The 22,022-nt window shown below is 44.7% G+C and overlaps 1 protein-coding gene across 1 annotated transcript in view; it reads right to left on the reverse strand.

Moving 5' to 3' along the window:
- Positions 1–3,106: 3,106 nt before the first annotated feature.
- Positions 3,107–22,022, reverse strand: part of LOC126355371 (uncharacterized) — a 1,038,787-nt gene continuing 1,019,871 nt past the window's right edge. Inside the window, exons 7-9 of the mRNA XM_050005665.1 lie at positions 7,715–7,910; positions 7,438–7,499; positions 3,107–3,132 (exon numbers count right to left, since the gene is read on the reverse strand). Coding sequence (XP_049861622.1) covers positions 3,107–3,132; positions 7,438–7,499; positions 7,715–7,910 — 284 coding nt within the window. The remainder of the gene's footprint in view (positions 3,133–7,437; positions 7,500–7,714; positions 7,911–22,022) is intronic.

Below are 22,022 nucleotides of genomic sequence, written 5' to 3' on the forward strand. Positions count from 1 at the left end.
AGCGACATCTGGCGAAGAAAAACTGCTAATCAGACACACGCACGGTGTATGTAGTATCAGTGAGCGGACCGCGCGGGATTAGCCGAGCGGTCTCAGGCGCTGCAGTCATGGACTGTACGGCTGGTCCCGGCAGAGATTCGAGTCCTCCCTCGGGCATGGGTGTGTGTGTTTTAGGTTAAGTAGTGTGTAAGCTTAGGGACTGATGACCTTAGCAGTTAAGTCCCATAAGATTTTACACACATTTGAACATTTGAACAAGAGTGATCGTGCTCTTCGTATGTAGAGTAGGGAAGGCGCGTGATGTATCTGAGTTTGACCGAGGACAGATTATGATAGCCTGAAGGCTCAGTACGAGCATATTGGAAACTGCACGACTTGCCGGGTGTTCGAGGAGTTCTGTGGTGAGTGTCTTCAACACTTGGCGAAAACGAGGTGAAACCCTGTCCGGACGTCGTGGGATGGGGGACCAGTTTTGATAACAAATGTTGACGACGTAGGGTGGGCAGACTCGTAAAACAGGACAGGCGGCGAACAGTGTCGGAACTAACATGCTCGGCGGAGTACAAGTATGTATAAACACACAGAGCACCTAACATTCCTAATGATGGTCTTCCGCAGCCGACGACCCACGCATGTACCAATCGTAACACCGCGGAATCGTCAACTACGACTGAAATGGGCACGTGACCATAGTCACTAGACGTTGGTGCAGTGTCAGAGCGTTGCATGGTCTGATGAATCCCGATACCTTCTTTAGCGTGGCCGTGGGAGGGCGCGAATCCATTGTCATCCATGGCAACAGCTCCTTGACACCTGTACTGAGGGACGGAAACGAGCTGGTGGCGGCTGCATTACGCTCTCCGAACATTCACACGGGTATGCATGGATCCAGTGGAGCTCATACAAGGCGTCATGACGAACAAGGTTGTAGGCCACGTACACCCCTGCATGAAGATCACTTTTCCCTCTATCAGTAGCATTTTTCAGCAGGATAACGCGCCATGTCACAAGGCCAGGAGTTTGATCGAATGGTTCGAGGAACACAACAGAGAGTTCCTACTCATGTGCAGGCCCCCCAACTCGCGAGGTCTAAACCCGATCTAACTCATCTGGAATGTGTTTGAACTTGGCATCAGAGCTCATCGGCAGCATCCCCGCAATTTACGGGAATTAGGAGACGTGTCTGTGAAGATGATGTGCCAACTCCTGCCAACGACCAATGAAGGTTTCATTGCTGCCATTCCACTACGAGTCGTCGCTGTTATCTGTGCCAAAGGTGAACATACCAGCTATTAGCCAGATGGTCACAATCTTCTGGCTGGTCAGTAATTGAGGAACTGAATTAGGTATGACGCAGTACTGTTATTAGGTAACAATTCGTAAGGAAACATAACGAAATATCCGTTTATCACTTAGCCACATTTGTTCGTGTTAGTTCTTAAACATTACGTGTTTACATTATTTCAATCCAAAAACGAACCCAGCATGTTGTACTTACATAACAGTACAGATGCATTACAACAGCAACTCCGTGTGGCGACCACCAACGTTGCTACAGACATTGTAGCTATGAAACATTGTCTGGAAAACACTCTACATCCGACCGTGTCTCTCTTCAGTTTGCACTATAGTAACCAAACCTCGTGCCGGCAGATCTTCTTATAGAAGTCTCCTAATACGACTTATAAGACGTAGTCTAGGGAATTTATTGTCTACCCTACTGCGTACCAGGTCCACCAACTCTAGGACTTTTGTCCATATCTCAGCAAACGTGGCCTCGTTACACAGCTGAATTGGAACAGCCATAGAACGGAAACGGCAATTTTTCGTGTGTGGGTTTCTATTCAAAATATTATGTACACACTCCCCTCTATAAGTCTTACAAGGTTCTCGCGGGAATTTCCGAACTCCCCGCATTTCATGTTTTATAGATCCCGATAACTTGAAAGATGTTGTTTTGGAAAATCAAGAGCTTCAAGTTGCAACTTATGATATTTAATAATGGAATTGAACAAATCTTTAATCGGCGTTGTCAACACCGCACAGATGGCCTTCTATGCGCCGATGTTGAAACACTCATTTTGACAATACTACGTCAGTTAACTGGTTTCAGCTTACCATGAGAAGAGTTTATTGGACGATTAACTGGTTTCTGCTTACCATGAGAAGAGTTTATTGGACGATTTTGATTACTTTTGGAACCTTCTCTGTCCGTATAAATACGTTTGTTTGTCATTTTCAAACACTCAAGTTTTATTTCGTATAAAAAACAACCGATATCACAAGTTAAGCAAACGCGAGACAAGCAAGAGGATTTAAACTGCATAGTATACTAAACCATAAACGACTCATGTTCCAAAGAGAAATCTTATTCAGCATAGTATTTTTTCCTTTGTTAAGCATTATCTTATGATATCGGTTGCACTCGAGCAGTCGGATGCGTTTGACACCCACGCAGTAAATATCGATTTTAAACTATTTTAACATTTATGACACACTTTATGTGGATGAGTCTTAAAAATACCCTCTCGAGGAACAAAAACTAAATGGTTGAAATGGCTCTGAGCACTATGGGACTTAACTGCTTTGGTCATCAGTCCCCTAGAACTTAGAACTACTTAAACCTAAATAACCTAAGGACATCACACACATCCATGCCCGAGGCAGGATTCGATCCTGCGAAAGTAGCGGTCGCGCGGCTCCAGACTGTAGCGCCTAGAACCTTTCGGCCACTCCGGCCGGCCTCGATGAACACATTAAGCCAATAAAAAACTAGGTTCAAACCGAATTTCTACTTTGGTCTACCCCTTACCGAATTAGGAATACACCTTATGCTCAAATATCACTTTTGGGCTACCTCTTCCTGACGAGTTCTCTGGAGTGACTCTTGAATACTAGCAGTGGAGAATAAAGTTAAGATCAAATTGTTGAAACCGCTTATGGCTGGAAAAATCATAACCTATAGTGACATTTAATGAAATCTTTGCTGCATCCGATATCTCCTTTGGCGGGTAGATAAAACTGAAATGAATTTATAAAAATGATATGAGCTATGATACGCCTAACTTCAAGGACTACATGAATAGCCACGAAAAAGGTGGTCATTTCAAACAGCAAATTCTTTTTTGGAACCTAGAACAAAGAAAAATAAGTCATATGAGTTTTCATATTAATGCCTTTGTAGTCTTCTACTTTCGTTGGCGAAGAACAACTAAAGCTATTCTTCGGTTATAGTATCCGAATCGTAGACACCATGTTAGGTTTCTGCGTTTAGCCGCCATAAGCGCAAAATATTTGCGGAGATCTCTTCCCTATCAAACGTTACGTAAGATTTTATGATTTTAATTCTAATATTCATATTCATAGCAACTGGTTGGTTAGCAGGTATGTTTTCATTTATGCCTTCAGTTTGTTTCTAAAACATTTGCCTCCTTCCGAAGCTGTACCGTGTCAACGTCTGTCTTTCTATAGTTTTTGCTTGCTTTTACTTCCTTTTAGTTTCCAGTGGTTCTAAAAATTAACATTTATTTCCAAACTACAACGAAAAAAGTCAATGATTACTTTTTCGAATTTTATACTCAACTTATTGACAGTATTATTTCTAACAATCACAGACTCTCCTGGTGCTAAATGTGATAAAGACTGCCAATAAACCAATTTTTTTGGCCCACTGCGTTTTATAAAATATAGTGTTTATTTCTGTTGTCGTATAAATACTTTCATCCACATTTTCTTCCGCGATTATTCATAGGTTTTCCATTATAAACTTCAACACTGCAACAGCATTGGACCCCAGTGCCACCTCCTCTTCCAACATTCACTGGAAATTAAATTTCCCATTAGCGACAGAATACTGAATATTTTTCTTACTATTTTAGTTTATAGAATTTTACCAAAGGAAAGTTTGTAGTCAAGACTGACAAGTAACAATGTTGCTTTGCTGAATATACACGGTCTACGGTCACAGGTTAGAATCCTGCCTCGGGCATGGATGTGTGTGATGCCCTTTGGTTAGTTAGGTTTAAGTAATTGTAAGTCTAGGGGACTGATGACTTCAGATGTTAAGTCCCATAGTGCTTAGAGCCATTTGAACCATAAATACACACGATCGATTCAACAGATCTACTAGGAGAAATTTTTTTTGAAAGATGCACACTTGCGAGTGGTCAACCATTTTACACATGTACCTAACGACGTGAGATATTGCCCTCGCATTCTGAAAGAATTCTGCCCGACCATTTCGATTTCTGTTTCCTTTGTGTGCTATATACACAGAAGGCAATTCTCGGGAAGGCTTCGTCGAAATGCACCTCACATTTCATTTCCCATCCTTGCCTAAACCATGCTTACACTCTAATTTAGAGCATGGGCCAGACCTCTGTCTGACCATTCAGATTTCGGTTTCTTGTGTTTTTCTTAAGTCAATTTAGGCAAATGTCGGAATGACTGCGTTGAAAGAGCATACCGATTTCACTCCCCACCTTTGCTCAGTCCATGCTTTCACTGTGTTTGTAATTTCATCTTCCCTGATAAGTTGTTAAATCCTAGACTTGAAACTTGTTCCTCAAATTACGCAGGCTGGTTATGCTCGACTTCAGTTTATTTGAAATAAATGCTGTCCTATCTAATTTTTAAGAAATTTTCGAGATCTTGCAGAAAAATGATGAAACCATCGATTGTTATTCAGCTCCTGATTAGAAAGAATAAATTCTCTTCCATTTCTTACAAATACAATCTCAGTAACATGCGGTTCCGGCCACATGCTGGCATCTTCAGAAGCTACAACAGAAAAGGGGAGAAAATGGCTACATAAAAATCTTAAAGTATTTAAGGTAGCTGATATCATCACTTTTAATGTGTAGTCGCGCTATCAACACGGTAAGGGCGTAACGCACAGGATAATGATCCGTGGATTATTCGAACCGACTGGTTGAATAAAGCTACAACGTAACTGAAATACGAGCCTTTGATTTTAATAGCCATGAAATAAACAACTGTATGCTGTGAATCACACAGAAGGTAAGCGTCATGTAAGTGTGGAGCATGGAAACGATTAGAGACGGTGACTGGATTGATTTGCTGTTAGCTACTCAGTATTTCGATGTCACATTGTAATTATACTAACGTTTCAGTTTGTTACCATACATACACCAGCGCGTGTGCTAATGAGACACCATTAAGTATTTATTGATAAATTCTTGAGAATAATATGAAAACAAGATTTTAATAATAAACAGTTTTCCAAAATATGCGGACCAAATGATATAGTGCTATCTCCAAGAATGGCAATGTTCTCCACTGACGTTATGACGTCTGCTAATGACGGCACAAAAAGCTTACTGCCCAGTTTTACTTTTTCCATTTTATCTGTGGACCTTTGTCGAGCCCATGGAACGCACAACTGCTACTGTATAGTGTTCCAAAAATTGAGCAACACACAGAGAAGCCAGATTTTGGAATGTAGCATTTACCTCCGTATACTATTGATGTAAAACGCTCCTCGCTAGAAGCTGATTAGTACGCCACTTTAGAAACCTTTTGGTATTTTAATAGAGAAACTCAGTCTGGAAAACCCGGAACTTTTCGTAAACCACTGATAATACTCTACGACAAAAAAAGAGACACAAGACGAAGGAATTATCCGAATGGGGCAGAAATCGGCACAGTTGATGTAATTGTACAGACGAGCAAACGATTGTAATTTCAGAAAAATTGGGTGACTTGTTCAAATGTGTTCAAATGTGTGTGAAATCTTATGGGACTTAACTGCTAAGGTCATCAATCCCTAAGCTTACACACTACTTAACCCATATTTTCCTAAGGATAACACACACACCCATGCCCCAGGGAGGACTCGAACCTCCGCCGGGACCAGCCGCACAGTCCAAGACTGCAGCGCCTCAGACCGTTCGGCTAATCCCGCGCGGCGGACAACTTGTTCAAGAGAAGGGATCCACGAATTGTGCAAGTGAACAACGCGTTGCCCACTTCTGGCCCGATGCAAACAGTTATTCGGCTTCGCATTGATTCACAGTTGCCACATGTCCTACTGAGGGATATCGTATACAATTGGGGCGTTACATCATCAAAACCCTGAGCTGCTTGGAGCGCCCTGCCAATAATGCTATCAAACGTTCTCAATTGGGGAGAGACATAGCTACTTATTGGCCGAGGTAGGATTTAGGATTTGGTTCGCACAAAGACAAGCATTAGAAACTTTCGCCGTGTGCGTGTGGGCAGAGCGAACACTCTCGTCGACTTACCGCTGTGCTGTAAGCGTGCTTGTGGGTCACAAACAATGGGGTCCTGCTATGAAGTGAAATGCCTACCCAGACTATCATTCCTGGTTGTTGGGCTGTGTGGTGTGCGACAGTCAGGTTGGAATCCAGTTGGTGTCCGGGGTGCCTCCAAGCACGTATTTTGACTGGAACTGTCTTCAGCGACGAGTCCCGCTTTGAATGGAGCCAGTATGACCAGGAATAGAGACAGTATGGAGAAGCTCCAAACCTGATTGCCGCCTGCCATACGGCCCGGCGACCAGGAATGATAGTCTAGGGTGCCATTTCTCGACCACTTTGGTTGTCACCCTTGGCACCTTTACAGCACGACGGTACGTCGATGATATTCTAAGCCGCTTTTTGTTTTCCTTCATCACAAGCCCTCCTGCGCTTACATTTCAGTTAAGATAAAGCCCGCCCCACACAGCGTGAGTTTCTACCGCTTTTTAAAAAACCATTCAAAATCCAAGAACGGACCAGATATTTTTTTTTATTTAAGACAACCGGTTTCAACAGTCAACTTCCGGTCTTAAACGTGTTTTTGTAGAAAAATATGTTCATTTTGCGCTCAAAGCCATGCACAAACAGACGTATGAGAGATGAACATGACAGAAACACTGTTGAAACCGTCTGTGTCGAATAAAAAATATTTTGAGCAATCTTGGTTTTTGGATGGTTTTTATCAATTAAAAGAGATTGCCCTTCAATAGTCTTATAATGACAAAGTTCTTTCTACTGCTTGTGTTTATTTTTGTGAAGTGCTACCTTGGCTAGAAAGGTCACCAGATCACTCCTCAACTGAGAACATTTGTAGCATTAACGGCAGGGCCCTCCAATAAGCTCGGAATTTTGACGATATACGCGTAACGCGACGGTAGGACAGAATGTGGCGCGATATCTTCAGGAGGACATCCAATGACTCTATCAATCAATAATTCCAAGCCCAATCACTGCTTGTACAAGGCTCAGAAGTGGGCCAATGGCAAATTGACTTCCTTGATTCATGAAGCTCTTGCTGTTGAATAAATCATCCAATCTTTCTGAAACCATTTGTTTGTCTGTACGTTTACATCACATCTACCAATTTCCGTCCCATTCACATAATTCCTTCTTGATGCGTCGTTCTTCTTTTGTCTTAGAATGTATTACTTTGACTTACTGGCGTAGTTACTGCCGCAGCTGCCGTCCTTCGAGCAGATTCCTATGCCTGTGGAAAGAAACCTGAAACAAACACTGCAGGTCTCTACGGCCGTGGTACTCACCAGCCAGCCGTGATGTGAGCTACCGCGAAGAATGTCTCGTGCGGCGGCTGCTGCAGTTGCTGCTGGTCGGGGAGCCCCGTGGGCGAGGCGGAAGCCGGGGTCGCAGCTGCTGTGGGTGGCGGTGGCGGGGGCGGTGCGCCAGTGGTGGGGGCGGCGGGGGCTGCGGGGGGCGACTGGAGGTGGGGTGCGGGTGGCAGCGCGTGGCACACGAGTCGCTTCTCGAGCGCTTCGCCGCTCCAGACTCGCAGCGTGCCGTTGCGCGCCGAGAAGCGGTAGGAGCGCGCGTGGTCGAGGCTCAGCCACTGCGGCTGCTCCGTCACCCACACCGGGAACTCGCACCGGCTCGTCCACGCGCCCCGGTCACCACCTGCTGCAGCCACAAAACGTGCGCTCTCCATCACTGCACTACTTTGAGGGGAGACGTTCATGAAAAACACTCGCTATTTAAAAGATGCATAAAATCCACAATTCTTACAGCAATGAAATTTTGTTCCATGCTTTACATGAAATTAACACATTTTCTGTTAAGTTCCTTGCATGCGTATTCAAATGCAGAGATACGTAAACAGGCAAATATGGGTGCGGTCGGCAACACATATAGAAGACAACAAATGTCTAGCACCCGGAGTGGCCGGGCGGTTCTAGGCGCTACACTCTGCAACTGAGCGACCGCTACGGTCGCAGGTTCGAATCCTGCCTCTGGCATGGAAGTGTGTGATTCTCTTAGGTTAGTTAGGTTTAAGTAGTTCTAAGTTCTAAGGGATTGATGACCTTTCATGTTAAGTCCTATAGTGCTCAGAGCCATTTGAACAACAAATGTCTGGTTGTTAGATCTGTCACTGCTGCTGCAATGGCAGGTTATCCAGATTGAAGTGTGTTTGAACGTGGCGTTACAATCGGTGCACGAGCTAACGGTCACAGCAATACCGAGGTAGCGATGAAGTAGGAATTTTCCCGTATGATTTGAAACGTCCCCTTTGAAAAATTATTACAAGACTGTGCTTAAACTGAAACACAATATTTTTGGCGCAACGCAATCTGACTTCCAAAAATCCCTACCAAAGAATGGCCCTGACTAACATTAACCTATACGTTTCACAAATCACTTACCTCACAAAAATCTTCGTTACTCAAGCTACTGCAATACAGCGAGCGCCACTACTGCCAGCTAAATAAAAGATTCAAACTACTGAAGGCATAGTTAGCAAATGAAAGATTTTAATAGAGAACAAACAATGTATTTACCTCACTAGTCATAATATATATATAGCAGTTCATGACACCAATTCTTACAAATTACAAAACTCCGCCATCTCTCTCCCCACGTCCACCACTGCTGGCGGCTCACCTCCAACTGCGCAACGCTACGCGCTGTTAGCATCCAGCTGCCGCTGCCCGACACTACAATGGCAGACAACAATGCAAACTAGCCACAAACTGCACACGGCACAGCCAGTGATTTTCATACAGAGCGCTACGTAGCGGCGGCGTTACCAATAAAAAACCCTAAACAGCCTAATTACAGATTATTTCACGAGTGTACCGTGAATATCAGGAATCTTCTAAAATATCATATCTCGTAAATCAGTGCGGCCGGAAAATGATCGTGCAAGAACGGGACCAATGACGACTGAAGAAAATCTTTCAATGCAGTTTTCAATGCTGGGCCATCAACAAGTGTCAGCTTGCGAGCTATTTAAAGAAACATCGTCGATAGGGGCTGTCGGAGCCGAAGACCCACCCATGTGCCCCTGATGACTGCACGACACAAACTTTTACGTCTCGCCTGGGCCCGTCAACACCGACATTGGACCGTTGATGATTGGAAACATGTTGCCTGGTCGGATTAGTCTCGTTTCAAATTGTATCGAGCGGATGAACGTGTACGGGTGTGGAGACAGCCTCATGAATCCATGGACCTTGCATGTCAGCAGGGGACTAATCAGTCTGGTGGAGGCTCTATAACGGTGAGGACTTATGCAGTCGGAGTGATAGACACGTAATACGTCTAGATACGACTCTAACAGCTGACACGTACGTAAGCATTCCATCTGGTCACCTGCATCCATTCATGTACACTGTGCATTCCGACGGACGTGTATAATTCCAACAGGATAATGCGACACTCCAGACTTCGAGAATAGCTACAGAGTGGCTCCAGCAGCACTCTTCTGAGTTCAAGCACTTCAACCGGCCACCAAATTCCCCAGCCATGAACATTACTAATCATATCTTGGATGATTTGCAACGTGCTGTTCAGAAGAGATCTCCACGCCTCCCTCCAACCCCCGCCCACGTATTCTTACGGATTTATGCACAGCCCTGCAGGATTCGTGGTGTCAATTCCTCCAGCAGCACTTCAGACATTAATCGAGTATGTGCCACTTCGAGTTCCGGCACTCCTGCTTGCTCGCCGGGCTCCTACACGATATTAAGCTGGTGTACCAGTTCCTTTGGCTCTTCAGTGTATATTTACTTTATTATGAAATTTAAAAATGTTATTTTCTAAAAAATAATATGTGCACCTTTCTTTCAAAAACTGTTTAAGAGATCTCTGCCAGATTTTCTCTTCTTAATCTCTTTGCATGTAGTAAGTTTCTCTCATGAGGTTTCCGGTATACAGCCAAGAAGAGAGTTTTAATAACTTTTTAAGTATAGCTCTGTACGTTTAATTTAAAGTGATGCAAAATTTCAACACTCTGGATCGTACCTCAGTTTATACTCAGAATTTTAAAATTTATTTTTGACACAGCATTTACTGGATTTATCGAATCATGCGTGTAAAATTTTATAATGCTAGCCTTCATAGGTGCAGCAAAAAAGGAGCATACACTTTAAAAAGCATTCTTTTCACGAACAGGATTTTAAAGTTGAACTTAACTTTTTCTTTGTTACATAACCTGTCAGAAGGACCCAGATTTCTTTCAAGGCTTCTCTTCCGATTTCTTGTTTTCCACCTTGTTTCCTTTTCAAATTTAGAGAGGCACTGTAATTCTATTTTTCTCAAGATTCCTTGAGCGAAATTTCCTATCTTGAAGCCCATTCTCTCTAATGCCTTCGTCCTTCCTACGTTCCCATCTTTAAATGCAGAATTTCGCCGTGAATTACTGTTCCGACAACTATAGCAGTTGAAAATATGGTTTTAGTGCATTGTTTCCATATAAGTACAATTTAGAGACTGATTTGGATTCTGGATTTTGACAACTGCTAGGATACAATTTGAAACTCTTTCCTTGTGAATGGGACGGTTGTTGTACCTAAAGTGGCACAATGGTCAATAGGATGTTCATCTGTTGACAGTATGTGGATATATTGCGTTCACAATGCACTTTTCATTTCACATACATTGGCTTTCTTTACTGAAAAATGACTCGAGTACTTGCATAAATCTCCGTCAGTAGCACAAGGAAAATCAAGAAATGCCTCTTCATAATCAAAGCAGCTGGTATGTTATTAAAATTTCTTGGCAGATTAAAACTGTGAGCCGGACCGAGACCTGAACTCGGGACTTCTTTCTGGAAACATCCTCCAGGCTACCTCTAAGCCATGTCTCCGCAATATCCATTCTTTCAGGAGTGCTAGTTCTGAAAGGTTCTCAGAAGAGCTTCTGTAAAAGTTTGGAAGGTAGAAGACGAGGGACTGGAAGAATCGAGGTTGTGAGGACGTGTCGTCAGTCGTGCTCTGGTGGCTCAGATGGTAGAGCACTTGCCCGCGAAAGTCGAAGGTCCCGAGTTCCAGTCTCGTTCCGGCACACAGTTTTAATCTGCCATGATGTTTCCTATCAGCGCACAATACGCTGCAGAGTGAAAATCTCATTCTCGTTTATTATTGTTTCGAAGACATGAAAAGTGTCACAGATGATCTATAAAACCAGAGAGTAAATATTACTGCCTTCAAGATGTATCCCATGACAGCTTGCTTGAAAGTAATCCCCAGAGTCGTTTTCACCGAGTCAGTATTGAACAGTTGTTTCAAAACGTGGGCGTGGCAGGAAGGTGTCGCACACATTTAATTTTTGGTTTCAGGCACTTCGGATGCGATTTCATCATAGATATTGGGAACGTATGGTCCGTGAGTTCCACTAACCAAGTAAAAGAATAAGTAAACAGAAAATTGACCCTTTCGATCAATTTCATGAAAGCCCCGTCAATCGGAAGTACTTTCTGGTCTAGTGACCTCACTCCTGTCACATCACGACGAGAGCAAAGATACCGTGTAATAACACATGGTATTTACTTATTATTGAATCTCTTTATTTGACGACGGATGCATCGTCTGTAAACTGTGTCAATGTACCAGAGGTTGAAAATACCGCTACCTTTGTAAGGTTCTTTCATTTAAGAAAAAGAACCTTAAAATGGTGGCGGTATTTTCAACCTCTGGTATAACGTTCAGTTGTGGACGTTACTCCCACAGGAATTTTTGTGTATCGCTTTACTTGCCGCCGAGTTGTGCACTTGCCACGTGATTATGTAACTTTTAATTTTGTACCCTCCGTACCTTTCTTCATATGTTTATATTAAACTGACACCGCTATAAACTGCACTTTGCTACTGGGGATGTATAAATCATGATGTTTTTGGTGTTGCCATAGTTGGTATTATTTTTGATGGAACACCTCTCTAACTTTTTATATTTACGCGCTTCGTTTTCCCCGTTTCCAACTTACAAAAAGACGTCACCAGCGGAGACTCACATTTTAAGGAGAGGTAAGCACGCTAGAAGATATCAAGCCACACAGTCAATCGCGCAAGAAAATTTGGGCCATAATTATGATGTTATGCAATTATGACCTTCCGTAAGTACAAATTTTCAACTTTTACACGTACCGTTTGCTTGTCACTGGTCTGCACCACTACAGCCGCCTAAAGCCCGAGCGGGAATTACTCTATAGTGAGAAGCAAAAAGATTGCGTGGCCCTAATACCGCAGAGACCAAGAACAGAGCATAGCGCATGCCCAAATACGAAAGTCCCAATGTTCACAACTCTGGTGGTCTCTGGACCTTAAGGCTAGTGTCTACATCGTCAAATACAAGCAATTTCATAGTTTAAATACATTATATGTCGAAATTCATTGCAATTTCTTTTGAAAATCGTTATTCGAGCACTTAGAAACGGTTGAAAGGTAAGAAGTCCACGTCGGTAGAATTGCTACAGCGACGAGAGTTTCACATCTGTTTCAACAGCTGAGTGCATAGCCGAGACAGTTGCTCGACGTAGTTCAGTCGGCTTTTGCTGTGGAGCGGTGCGGTGAGTCCCGACCGCTCCGTGTCGCGTTTCCGTGTATATTGTTTACCGCGCCTCCACGCTAGTGTTGAGTGTTATAGTGACGTCCGCTGGCTCTTTCGTATCGGAAAGCCATGATCAAGCTGCAGTTCGACACTACGTACTCTAGACCCAAGGCCAACGAAGTAGAGATATTTCTCGTGACGTGAAGAGATGCTACAGCGTTGCCTACTTTAAGTTCACTGAAGATGAGGTCTGTGAAAAACTTCTCAGCCGCGCGGGATTAGCCGAGCGGTCTTAGGCGCTGCAGTCATGGACTGTCCGGCTCGTCCTGGCGGAGGTTCGAGTCCTCCCTCGGGCATGGGTGTGTGTGTGTTTGTCCTTAGGATAATTTAGATTAAGTAGTCACGAAGAATCAATACGCTAAGAAGCGGGATTCGGAAGTTCTATGGAATGACGAGAAACGTTTGAAGTTCTCTAACGCTACAGATACACCAATAAGGAATAGCGCAGTAGGCAACACAGTTGAAGAGGAATGGACGTCTCTAAAAAGGGCCATCACAAAAGTTGGGAAGGAAAAGATAGCTACAAAGAAGGTAGCTGCGAAGGAACCATGGGTAGCAGAAGAAATACTTCAGTTGATTGATGAAAGGAAGAAGTACAAACATGCTACGGGAAAATCAGGAATACAGAAATACAAGTCGCTGAGGAATGAAATAAATAGGAAGTGCAGGGAAGCTAAGACGAAATGGCTGCAGGAAAAATGTGAAGACATCGAAAAAGATATGATTGTCGGAAGGACAGACTCAGCATACAGGAAAGTCAAAACAACCTTTGGTGACATTAAAAGCAACGGTGGTAACATTAAGAGTGCAACGGGAATTCCACTGTTAAATGCAGAGGAGAGAGCAGATAGGTGGAAAGAATACATTGAAAGCCTCTACGAGGGTGAAGATTTGTCTGATGTGATAGAAGAAGAAACAGGAGTCGATTTAGAAGAGATAGGGGATCCAGTATTAGAATCGGAATTTAAAAGAGCTTTGGAGGACTTACGGTCAAATAAGGCAGAAGGGATAGACAACATCCCATCATAATTTCTAAAATCATTAGGGGAAGTGGCAACAAAACGACTATTCAAGTTGGTGTGTAGAATATATGAGTCTGGTGACATACCATCTGACTTTCGGAAAAGCATCATCCACACAATTCCGAAGACGGCAAGAGCTGACAAGTGCGAGAATTATCGCACAATCAGCTTGACAGCTCATGCATCGAAGCTGCTTACAAGAATAATATACAGAAGAATGGAAAAGAAAGTTGAGAATGCGCTAGGTGACGATCAGTTTCGCTTTAGGAAAAGTGAAGGCACGAGAGAGGTAATTCTGACGTTACGGCTAAAGAAAAATCATGACACGTTCATAGGATTTGTCGACCTGGAAAAAGCGTTCAACAATATAAAATTGTGCAAGCTGTTCAAGATTCTGAAAAAAGTAGGGGTAAGCTATAGGGAGAGACGGATCATACACTATATGTACAACAACCCAGAGGGAATAATAAGAGTGGACGATCAAGAACGAAGTACTCGTATTAAGAAGGGTCTAAGACAAGGCTGTAGCCTTTCGCCCCTACTCTTCAATCTGTACATCGAGGAAGCAATGATGGAAATAAAAGAAAGGTTCAGGAGTGGAATTAAAATACAAGGTGAAAGGATATCAATGATAGGATTCGCTGATGACATTCCTATCCTGAGTGAAAGTGAAGAGGAATTAAATGATCTGCTGAACGGAATGAACAGTCTAATAAGTACACAGTATGGTTTGAGAGTAAATCGGAGAAGGACGAAGGTAATGAGAAGTAGTAGAAATGAAAACAGTGAGAAAATTAACATCAGGATTGATGGTTACGAAGTCAATGAGTTAAGGAATTCTGCTACCTAGGCAGTAAAATAACCAATGACGGACGGAGTAAGGAGGACATCAAAAGCAGACTCGCTATGGCAAAAAAGGCATTTCTGGCCAAGAATACTAATATCAAATACCGGCCTTAATTTGAGGAAGAAATTTCTGAGGATATACGTCTGGAGTACAGCATTGTATGGTAGTGAAACATGGACTGTGGGAAAATCGGAACAGAAGAGAATCGAAGCATTTGAGATGTGGTGCTATAGACGAATGTTGAAAATTAGGTGGACTGATAAGGTAAGGAATGAGGAGGTTCTACGCAGAATCGGAGAGGAAAGGAATATGTCGAAAACACTGATAAGGAGAAGGGACAGGATGATAGGACATCTGCTAAGACAGGAGGGAATGACTTCCATGGTACTAGAGGGAGCTGTAGAGAGCAAAAACTGTAGAGGAAGACAAAGATTGGAATACGTCAAGCAAATAATTGAGGACGTAGGTTGCAAGTGTTACTCTGAGATGAAGAGGTTAGCACAGGAAAGGAATTCGTGGCGGGCCGCATCAAACAGTCAGTAGACTGATGACCAAAAAAAAAAAAAAAAAGCATGTCAGCTTAGGAACTGATGACCTTAGCAGTTGAGTCCCATAAGATTTCATACATGTCTGAACATTTTTTGAAAAACTTTTCAGACGCTCGACGGAAGGTTATAGGTTCTTAGGTTCTGCCACTCTGGTGGAAACGTAGGTGTGGTAACGCTAGAAGGTGCTGGACGGGGAATACAAAATTTGCACGTATTTGAGCTACCATTTGAAGTTCCAACGGATTTGGTCTTGCTCTTCGACCCTACGGCATATTCGTTGGCCATACGACCGAAAAATGGAAGACATTCGAAAGTTACCCCGTACTTAAGGGGCTGCGGCAGGTCCTATTGATTTGCTCCGGCATATACCTTCGTATCTCCCGATCGCTGGTTGCCGGGAAAAAATTATTTACGGCGGTCAGCCCTGGACTTGTTCCGGGCGTGGAGAGGCAGGACACATGCGTACCGAATGCGTACAACGCCGTCTAGTGCAGACGCCCTCTGTCGATGAGATTCGACCGTCGATGGCGACCCCTATGCCAATTACGTATGTAGCGGTGGTGAGACGGGAGACGCCAGCTGTTTATGACGACCCTTCTATATTGGCGCAAGCCGTGGAGGCCCCCGCAGCAGTTCCTGAGGAGCCCCGGGGGTCTTCCAGTGCCGAAGTCTCTGTTGCCTTCTCGTCCAGACCATGCACACCGCTACGACGACGAGCCGACGGTGCGGTGGAAGTTGAAGAACAGGATGGCGCGTCCACCCCCTATCCTGCGTCAGGCACAGAGGCGAGACAGCGTAAACAGAAATCGACGAAGCGCCATAAGAAACGGCGCATAACAACCGTCGCAGTAGAACAGCCCGAGACAGCAACATGGAATGAAGAGGCGAATGAGCGGATAAACCGATCGGACACGGCCGATACTAACGTATCGCACTGTTCGCTGTCTTCTCCCGCTATCGGTGGGTCCGCGCAGAGTGGGGATGCGGTAGATCACTGAAGCCCCGTCCCCTTGGAATGCACCACGGCTACGTCTGCTTCTCGAGATACAGTGGTATCGAACTCCTTCGGAGACTGGGCGTAGGAGGTAGAGATGCAGGGTGCATTTCAGAACACTGACAATACACCGATGCCGTTGGCAACGTCTACGTTGGTTGCGACAGACGTCTAAGCCGGCGTGACCGAAACCCGTCGTTTCCTATCTCTACGCCCTGAACACGCTCCACACCGCGACTACTGCCCACCTGTAATACCAAGGACAGCCCCCAGGACTTCATGGAACAGGCATACCACTTCGCCACGATCAATGTCAACGGCGTTACTTCTTCTCTCAAGATACGTTACTAGCTGTGGATATGCATGTGGTTTTCCTTCAAGAAGTCCAATCAGGACTCTATATCGAGACCTACGGATATGACGCCTACGCTATGCCTTCAGATGTGGGCTGAGGACGTACGGCTATTCTGCTAAGGGAATGGATTATGGAAACTGATGTGTCCTATTTACCGTCAGCCCTGGGGATCGCACTCACTGTTGGTATAGTTCGTCTGGTGAACCTGTATCACCTTCCGGCACCTGTAGAAGGAGAGAACGCCGCACTTTTTTTGCCGAAGACATAGCACTGCTCTTCCAGGGCAATGTCTACCACTTGGTAGTAGGCGGAGATTCCAATTGTGTGCTCAGACAATCCGACCAGATGCCTCAATATACCACCTGACCTGCACTTCAGGCGCTTGTAATGGGTTAGGCTTTGTCAGGCACTTGGGTCATACAACACGGAGACCGAAAGGCGTACGTCTGCTTTACTACTCATTCGGCGAGTCGTTTGGATCGAGTTTACGTTCAAAATGGCTCTCAGCACTATGGGACTTAACACCTATGGTCATCAGTGACCTAGAACTTAGAACTACTTAAACCTAACTAACCTAAGGACAGCACAAAACACCCAGTCATCACGAGGCAGAGAAAAACCCTGACCCGCCGGGAATCGAACCCGGGAACCCGGTGTGGGAAGTGAGAACGCTACCGCACGACCACGAGCTGCGAACTCGAGTTTACGTCTCACGCGGCCTACGATCGGCAGTTGTCGACACTGAGATGTGGCCGGCAGCGTCCACAGACCATCTAGCGCCAGCGCGTCCCTGGCGCCTCAATGTGGCCCTTCTTGATGAGGTAAATTGCAGACGCGAAGTTGAGTCTACATGGAGCAAATGCCGCCGGCGATTACCAGCCTACGGTTGCATGTTTCAATGGCGGTTACGGTGTATCAAGCCCGCCTTGCGCCGAACATTAGCCACCTATGGAAGAGACAGAGAACGCTGGTATACCGCGACCACTGATTTCTACTACGCTGCGCTCCGCGAACTGCCTGTGCCACCGCCGCCGCCGAAACGGCAATCGGCAGAGCACCACTTCAAGGCACAACTGCTACGTACACCGCCGTACGTCTCGCTAGTGTGCGGGTGCGAGCGGTGACCACTGATGATGTTAGAGAAGAACGACCTTCCCTCCACCATATCGTTCAAGATAGGAGGAGACGCAGGAGGCAGCTCATTACAGATGTCGAGGTGGAGTATGGACGACGAGCTGAAACGCAATTGGACATTGTCCGAGAGTTCACACAATCATATAAACTTTTCGACGAGCGAGCGTACAACATGGACGTAGGAGTCAGGGAAGTCCTATCCGACCGATCCGTCTCTCCTAACCCGGAAGATGGTGCTGCGCTCTTGTCGGAGGTGACTTTGGAGAAGCTATGTTGCGTGGTCCTCCCCACAAAACGCCAGGCCATGACACACTCATTCTTGATCTGATGGGCCCAGTGTGGGTCAGGAGGCACAAAGAACTCCTGAACCCCGATTTTCGAGTATCCTCTCAATTCACTGAGGGACCTCTTGATTTCGGTGTCCAAATCCGGAGTAGGCTGTCGTCCACCTGATTTTAGACCATTGACAATGCTAAACTCCGACTAAAAACTTTGACACGTATGCTCCGTTGGAGGTATAGAGCCGTGGTGGCGCTGATGCAAACATGCCGTTTCCACGGCGCTATTGTTCCGCTTGATTTTGAATACGCTTTCTATTGCGTCTAACGTGATTTTCAGTTGTTAAACACATTGGTATGCCACGAATGACATCTGTTGTGCTTCGTTTGATCCATGCGGTGGTCATGAGAATTATGGCAAACGGCTGTTTGTCCGCCCCCATCCGCATCAACAGGTCCGTCAGACAGGGCTGTCCTCTTTCTGCCATGTTATTCGCCATTGCCCTCGATCCAGCTCTTCACAGACTGCGGAGACGCTTGGAAAGCCTTAGCCTCAGAGCTGTGACCTTTCGATGTGGTGCATACGCCGATGATGTGATGTTCCCTGCACGGACTGGTGACGAAGTACGAACGGCGCTTTCCTGGCTCCAACAGTGTGGGGCGATGGCAGGCAGTGTGATAAATCTTCGGGAATCACGCTACATGGGGGTGGGACGCGGCATGCCTGCAGAACTGGATGTACTCTTGACAAAAATCTCAATGCTCAAATGTTTAGGGATATCGCTCCATCGACAAATATAACGTACGGCGGCCTTTACGTATCGTGAGGTCTTACGACGACTCCATATAGATGCTCGCCTCAACAAATTTTGATCGTTGGACATTTTGCAACGTGCTCAGTACGTCAATGTGTACATGGATTCTCAACTTAACCATCACGCCCACGTATTAGCGATGACAGACACGATGGCTTCCAGGATACAGGCAGTGCTCGGACACGTGGCGAACGCTGGTGCAGTTTTTAAGATCCGTTTTGTTACCCTTCCACAAAGGAGGTGTTGGACTCACTCACGTCAAGCAAAGAGCGTTAGCGCTGTACCTCCGCTCAATGCGGCGACTCTGGCTTTCACCAACAGATGATCTTCCTGGCATACAGATAGCGTAGGTGGCCTGATACACGCTGTGCCCACCTGCACCAGTTGGACATTTATCGCCCTCGCTATCACATATTACGACGTTTTCGTGGAGCACAACTGTATGTTGGAGGTTATGCCAGAGACATGGAATCCGACAGCAAAGATTTATTTCGTAGTATACTCCCACGCTGGAATCTGGCTAACAGCATTGTACGACGCCACACCACGGACCACGGTCGACAGGACGTGGGCTTGGCGAACCATCCATGCGCCCTTCCAGTCCAGTTTAGTGTGGTCGCCGTGATATGTGGTCACTAACGAGAAATTTCAGACCCAATGAAGGTTACATGCCATTCACCTAACTGACGACCTCATATATCCCCGATGCGCGGCAGTAGATACGAACACAGACTGAATTGTGGCCCCGAGCGAGTGCTCGAAACTGATCCGCCAGATACTGCCTTTGCTCCTACGCCGCCCCTATGTTTCGATTGTGTCCCTGGACCTCTTTCATCCTGACGCCGTCTAGTTCACGATGACCCGGATGAATGCGGTCAACTGGGTACAAGGAATAGCGATACATTACATGTACCGCGACGGCGAAAAGGAAATCCTCGGTTTGTGGCAATACATGATCGACGAGTTCCTGGTCTTAACAAACAGAACGCAATGCCGCAACGTTTTTGCTAACTATTCGGGGTCGTCATCCATGGACCCTCCGCCCACCTGAGGTGATCAGGGTGAGAGAAGAAGTTGACTAGCAGACGTGATATTTCCATGATTCCCATACGGGAACAGAAACAGTCTCTGACTGTGTGCAGCGGCGCTTCTGAACTTGGCGATGTGCAATACCCTGTTCTTGTTCTCCCAATTATTGGAGCCACGCACTCTTTTGCCTCTCACTGTACTGCTGTATGACGGCCACAGCCCTTCTATTTGCGGGATGTTGAAAGCTACAGAAGAGGAGACAGAAGGTGGCCAACGAGTTTTGAAAGCATGTTCGAGAACACGTTATTGTACGCTAAACAAAGTAAATGACACACGTACTTAATATATCTACCTCACGAACACACAAGTTCAACATACTTGTAACAATATTCTCATATTGATATTTTTCTGTTACAGTATATATATATATATATATATATATATATATATATATATATATATATATATATATATATCGCAAAATCGAAATGAATAAACCCTAAACAACTGAAGAAATTTGGAAATTGTGGTAAGGTCTTACGGGACAAATTTGCTGAGGTCTTAATTTAAACTAACTTACACTAAGGACAAAACACACACCCATGCCCGAGGGAGGACTCGAACCTCAGACAGGGGAAGCCGCGCGGACCGTGACATGGCGCCCTAGACCGCTCGGCTACCCCGCGCGGCCTACTGAAGAATTATTATAAAATGAAGTTTATTCATGCCAATCACGTTGAAGAACAGCGCACCTCCTGCGAATGTACCTCACTTTAACAGTGCTACCCTTAAAATACAAGGAAAATAATGAGCAAGTGCGATGTTGGTAATTAAACAGCGCTACGCTATTTCTGTAATGACAGTCATTCATTTCATTCATTTACACTGCATTTGTGAATAACGTCGTTAAGATGTTCAAATCAAAGAAATCTATCGTAGGTTAGATACCGCGCTTTTTAAAGTATTTCACAATCCTCTAAGTCCGTTGTACAGTACTTCGCAACAAATGCTGCACGCGGAATTTTGAAAGCTGTGCTTAACTGCGTACTATCAGAACTGCGTACTGCGTACTATCAGAATTGTAGTCAACACTTTCGCACGGGATCGAGTATGGAGCTGAATCCTTGTTAGTGTCCTTTTTTCTCCTTAAAATATGAAATCAAGATGGTGACGTTTCTTCGTTAGATCTGAAGATCTGGCGATCCGTTCCCCTCTAGCGAGTCCTTTCCCCTCCAACTCTAATCGTACTGTGTCGTCACAGCCCCGCCACTGCCGTCCAATTTGCAGAGACGACTGTCTCTCATCGTGGATTGTGAGCCCTATCTGCTCCCTACATGGGAATTTCATAAGCCTTAAGCTATCAAAATTTTGATTTTTATTTAGTTATTTCTCTCAAACTCTCATACTAGCAGTAATAAGATATTTAAGTACTTAGGTCAGATTTACTTAACGATTTAAAATAAAACACTGCAGGTTAAGTATATTCCTAGTACATAGCATGTAGCATTTCACTAATTTATTCCCATAATCAGTTTCTGTCATTTCCACTAGTATTTTATGTGTTGTCAGCATGTGTTGTCCTATCTGTCTTGCCCTGCAGTCGCCTTTTTGTAATTTTAACATACTGCGCCTCTTTCATTGTGCACAGACTGACAGTCACGTAAACAACGAGTCTCATCAAAATATGGTATGGACAAGTTCTGCAAATCGATTTCAGTTTGTGCTGCTGCGAAACGAAATTTATGTATCAACGACTCATTGGTCGCTACACTATTCTGTGCGGACGTAATGTACTCCACTGAAGAAATTGTGCTTTCTCAAATGTGAAAAAAAGTATCCTCTAAGAGCGAATTGGGAGAATTTTAGGTACCAATCTCGGGAGCGTCACTTACACCATTCCTGCACTTCTTTATTTTCTGGGTCACGTGAACGGATCACTTTGTTAACTGTATTTCTTCTTGGAGATCTCTTCTGACACTTACAAGACAAATTTTCATTGGATTGCATCCGGCTCTGGAAATGTAAAATCTTTTAATCGGCAATAAAACTCTTGCAGACTTCGTCAATAATGGAACAAATCTTGAAAATTTAATGTTTTTTTGTTCTTGTTTGAATTAATACAAACTCTCTAAGTAACATAATTTTCTTACTTTCATTGCAATTTAAAC

This window comes from Schistocerca gregaria, chromosome 3 (assembly GCF_023897955.1).
Source record: "Schistocerca gregaria isolate iqSchGreg1 chromosome 3, iqSchGreg1.2, whole genome shotgun sequence".
Taxonomy (NCBI): Eukaryota; Metazoa; Arthropoda; class Insecta; order Orthoptera; family Acrididae; genus Schistocerca; species Schistocerca gregaria.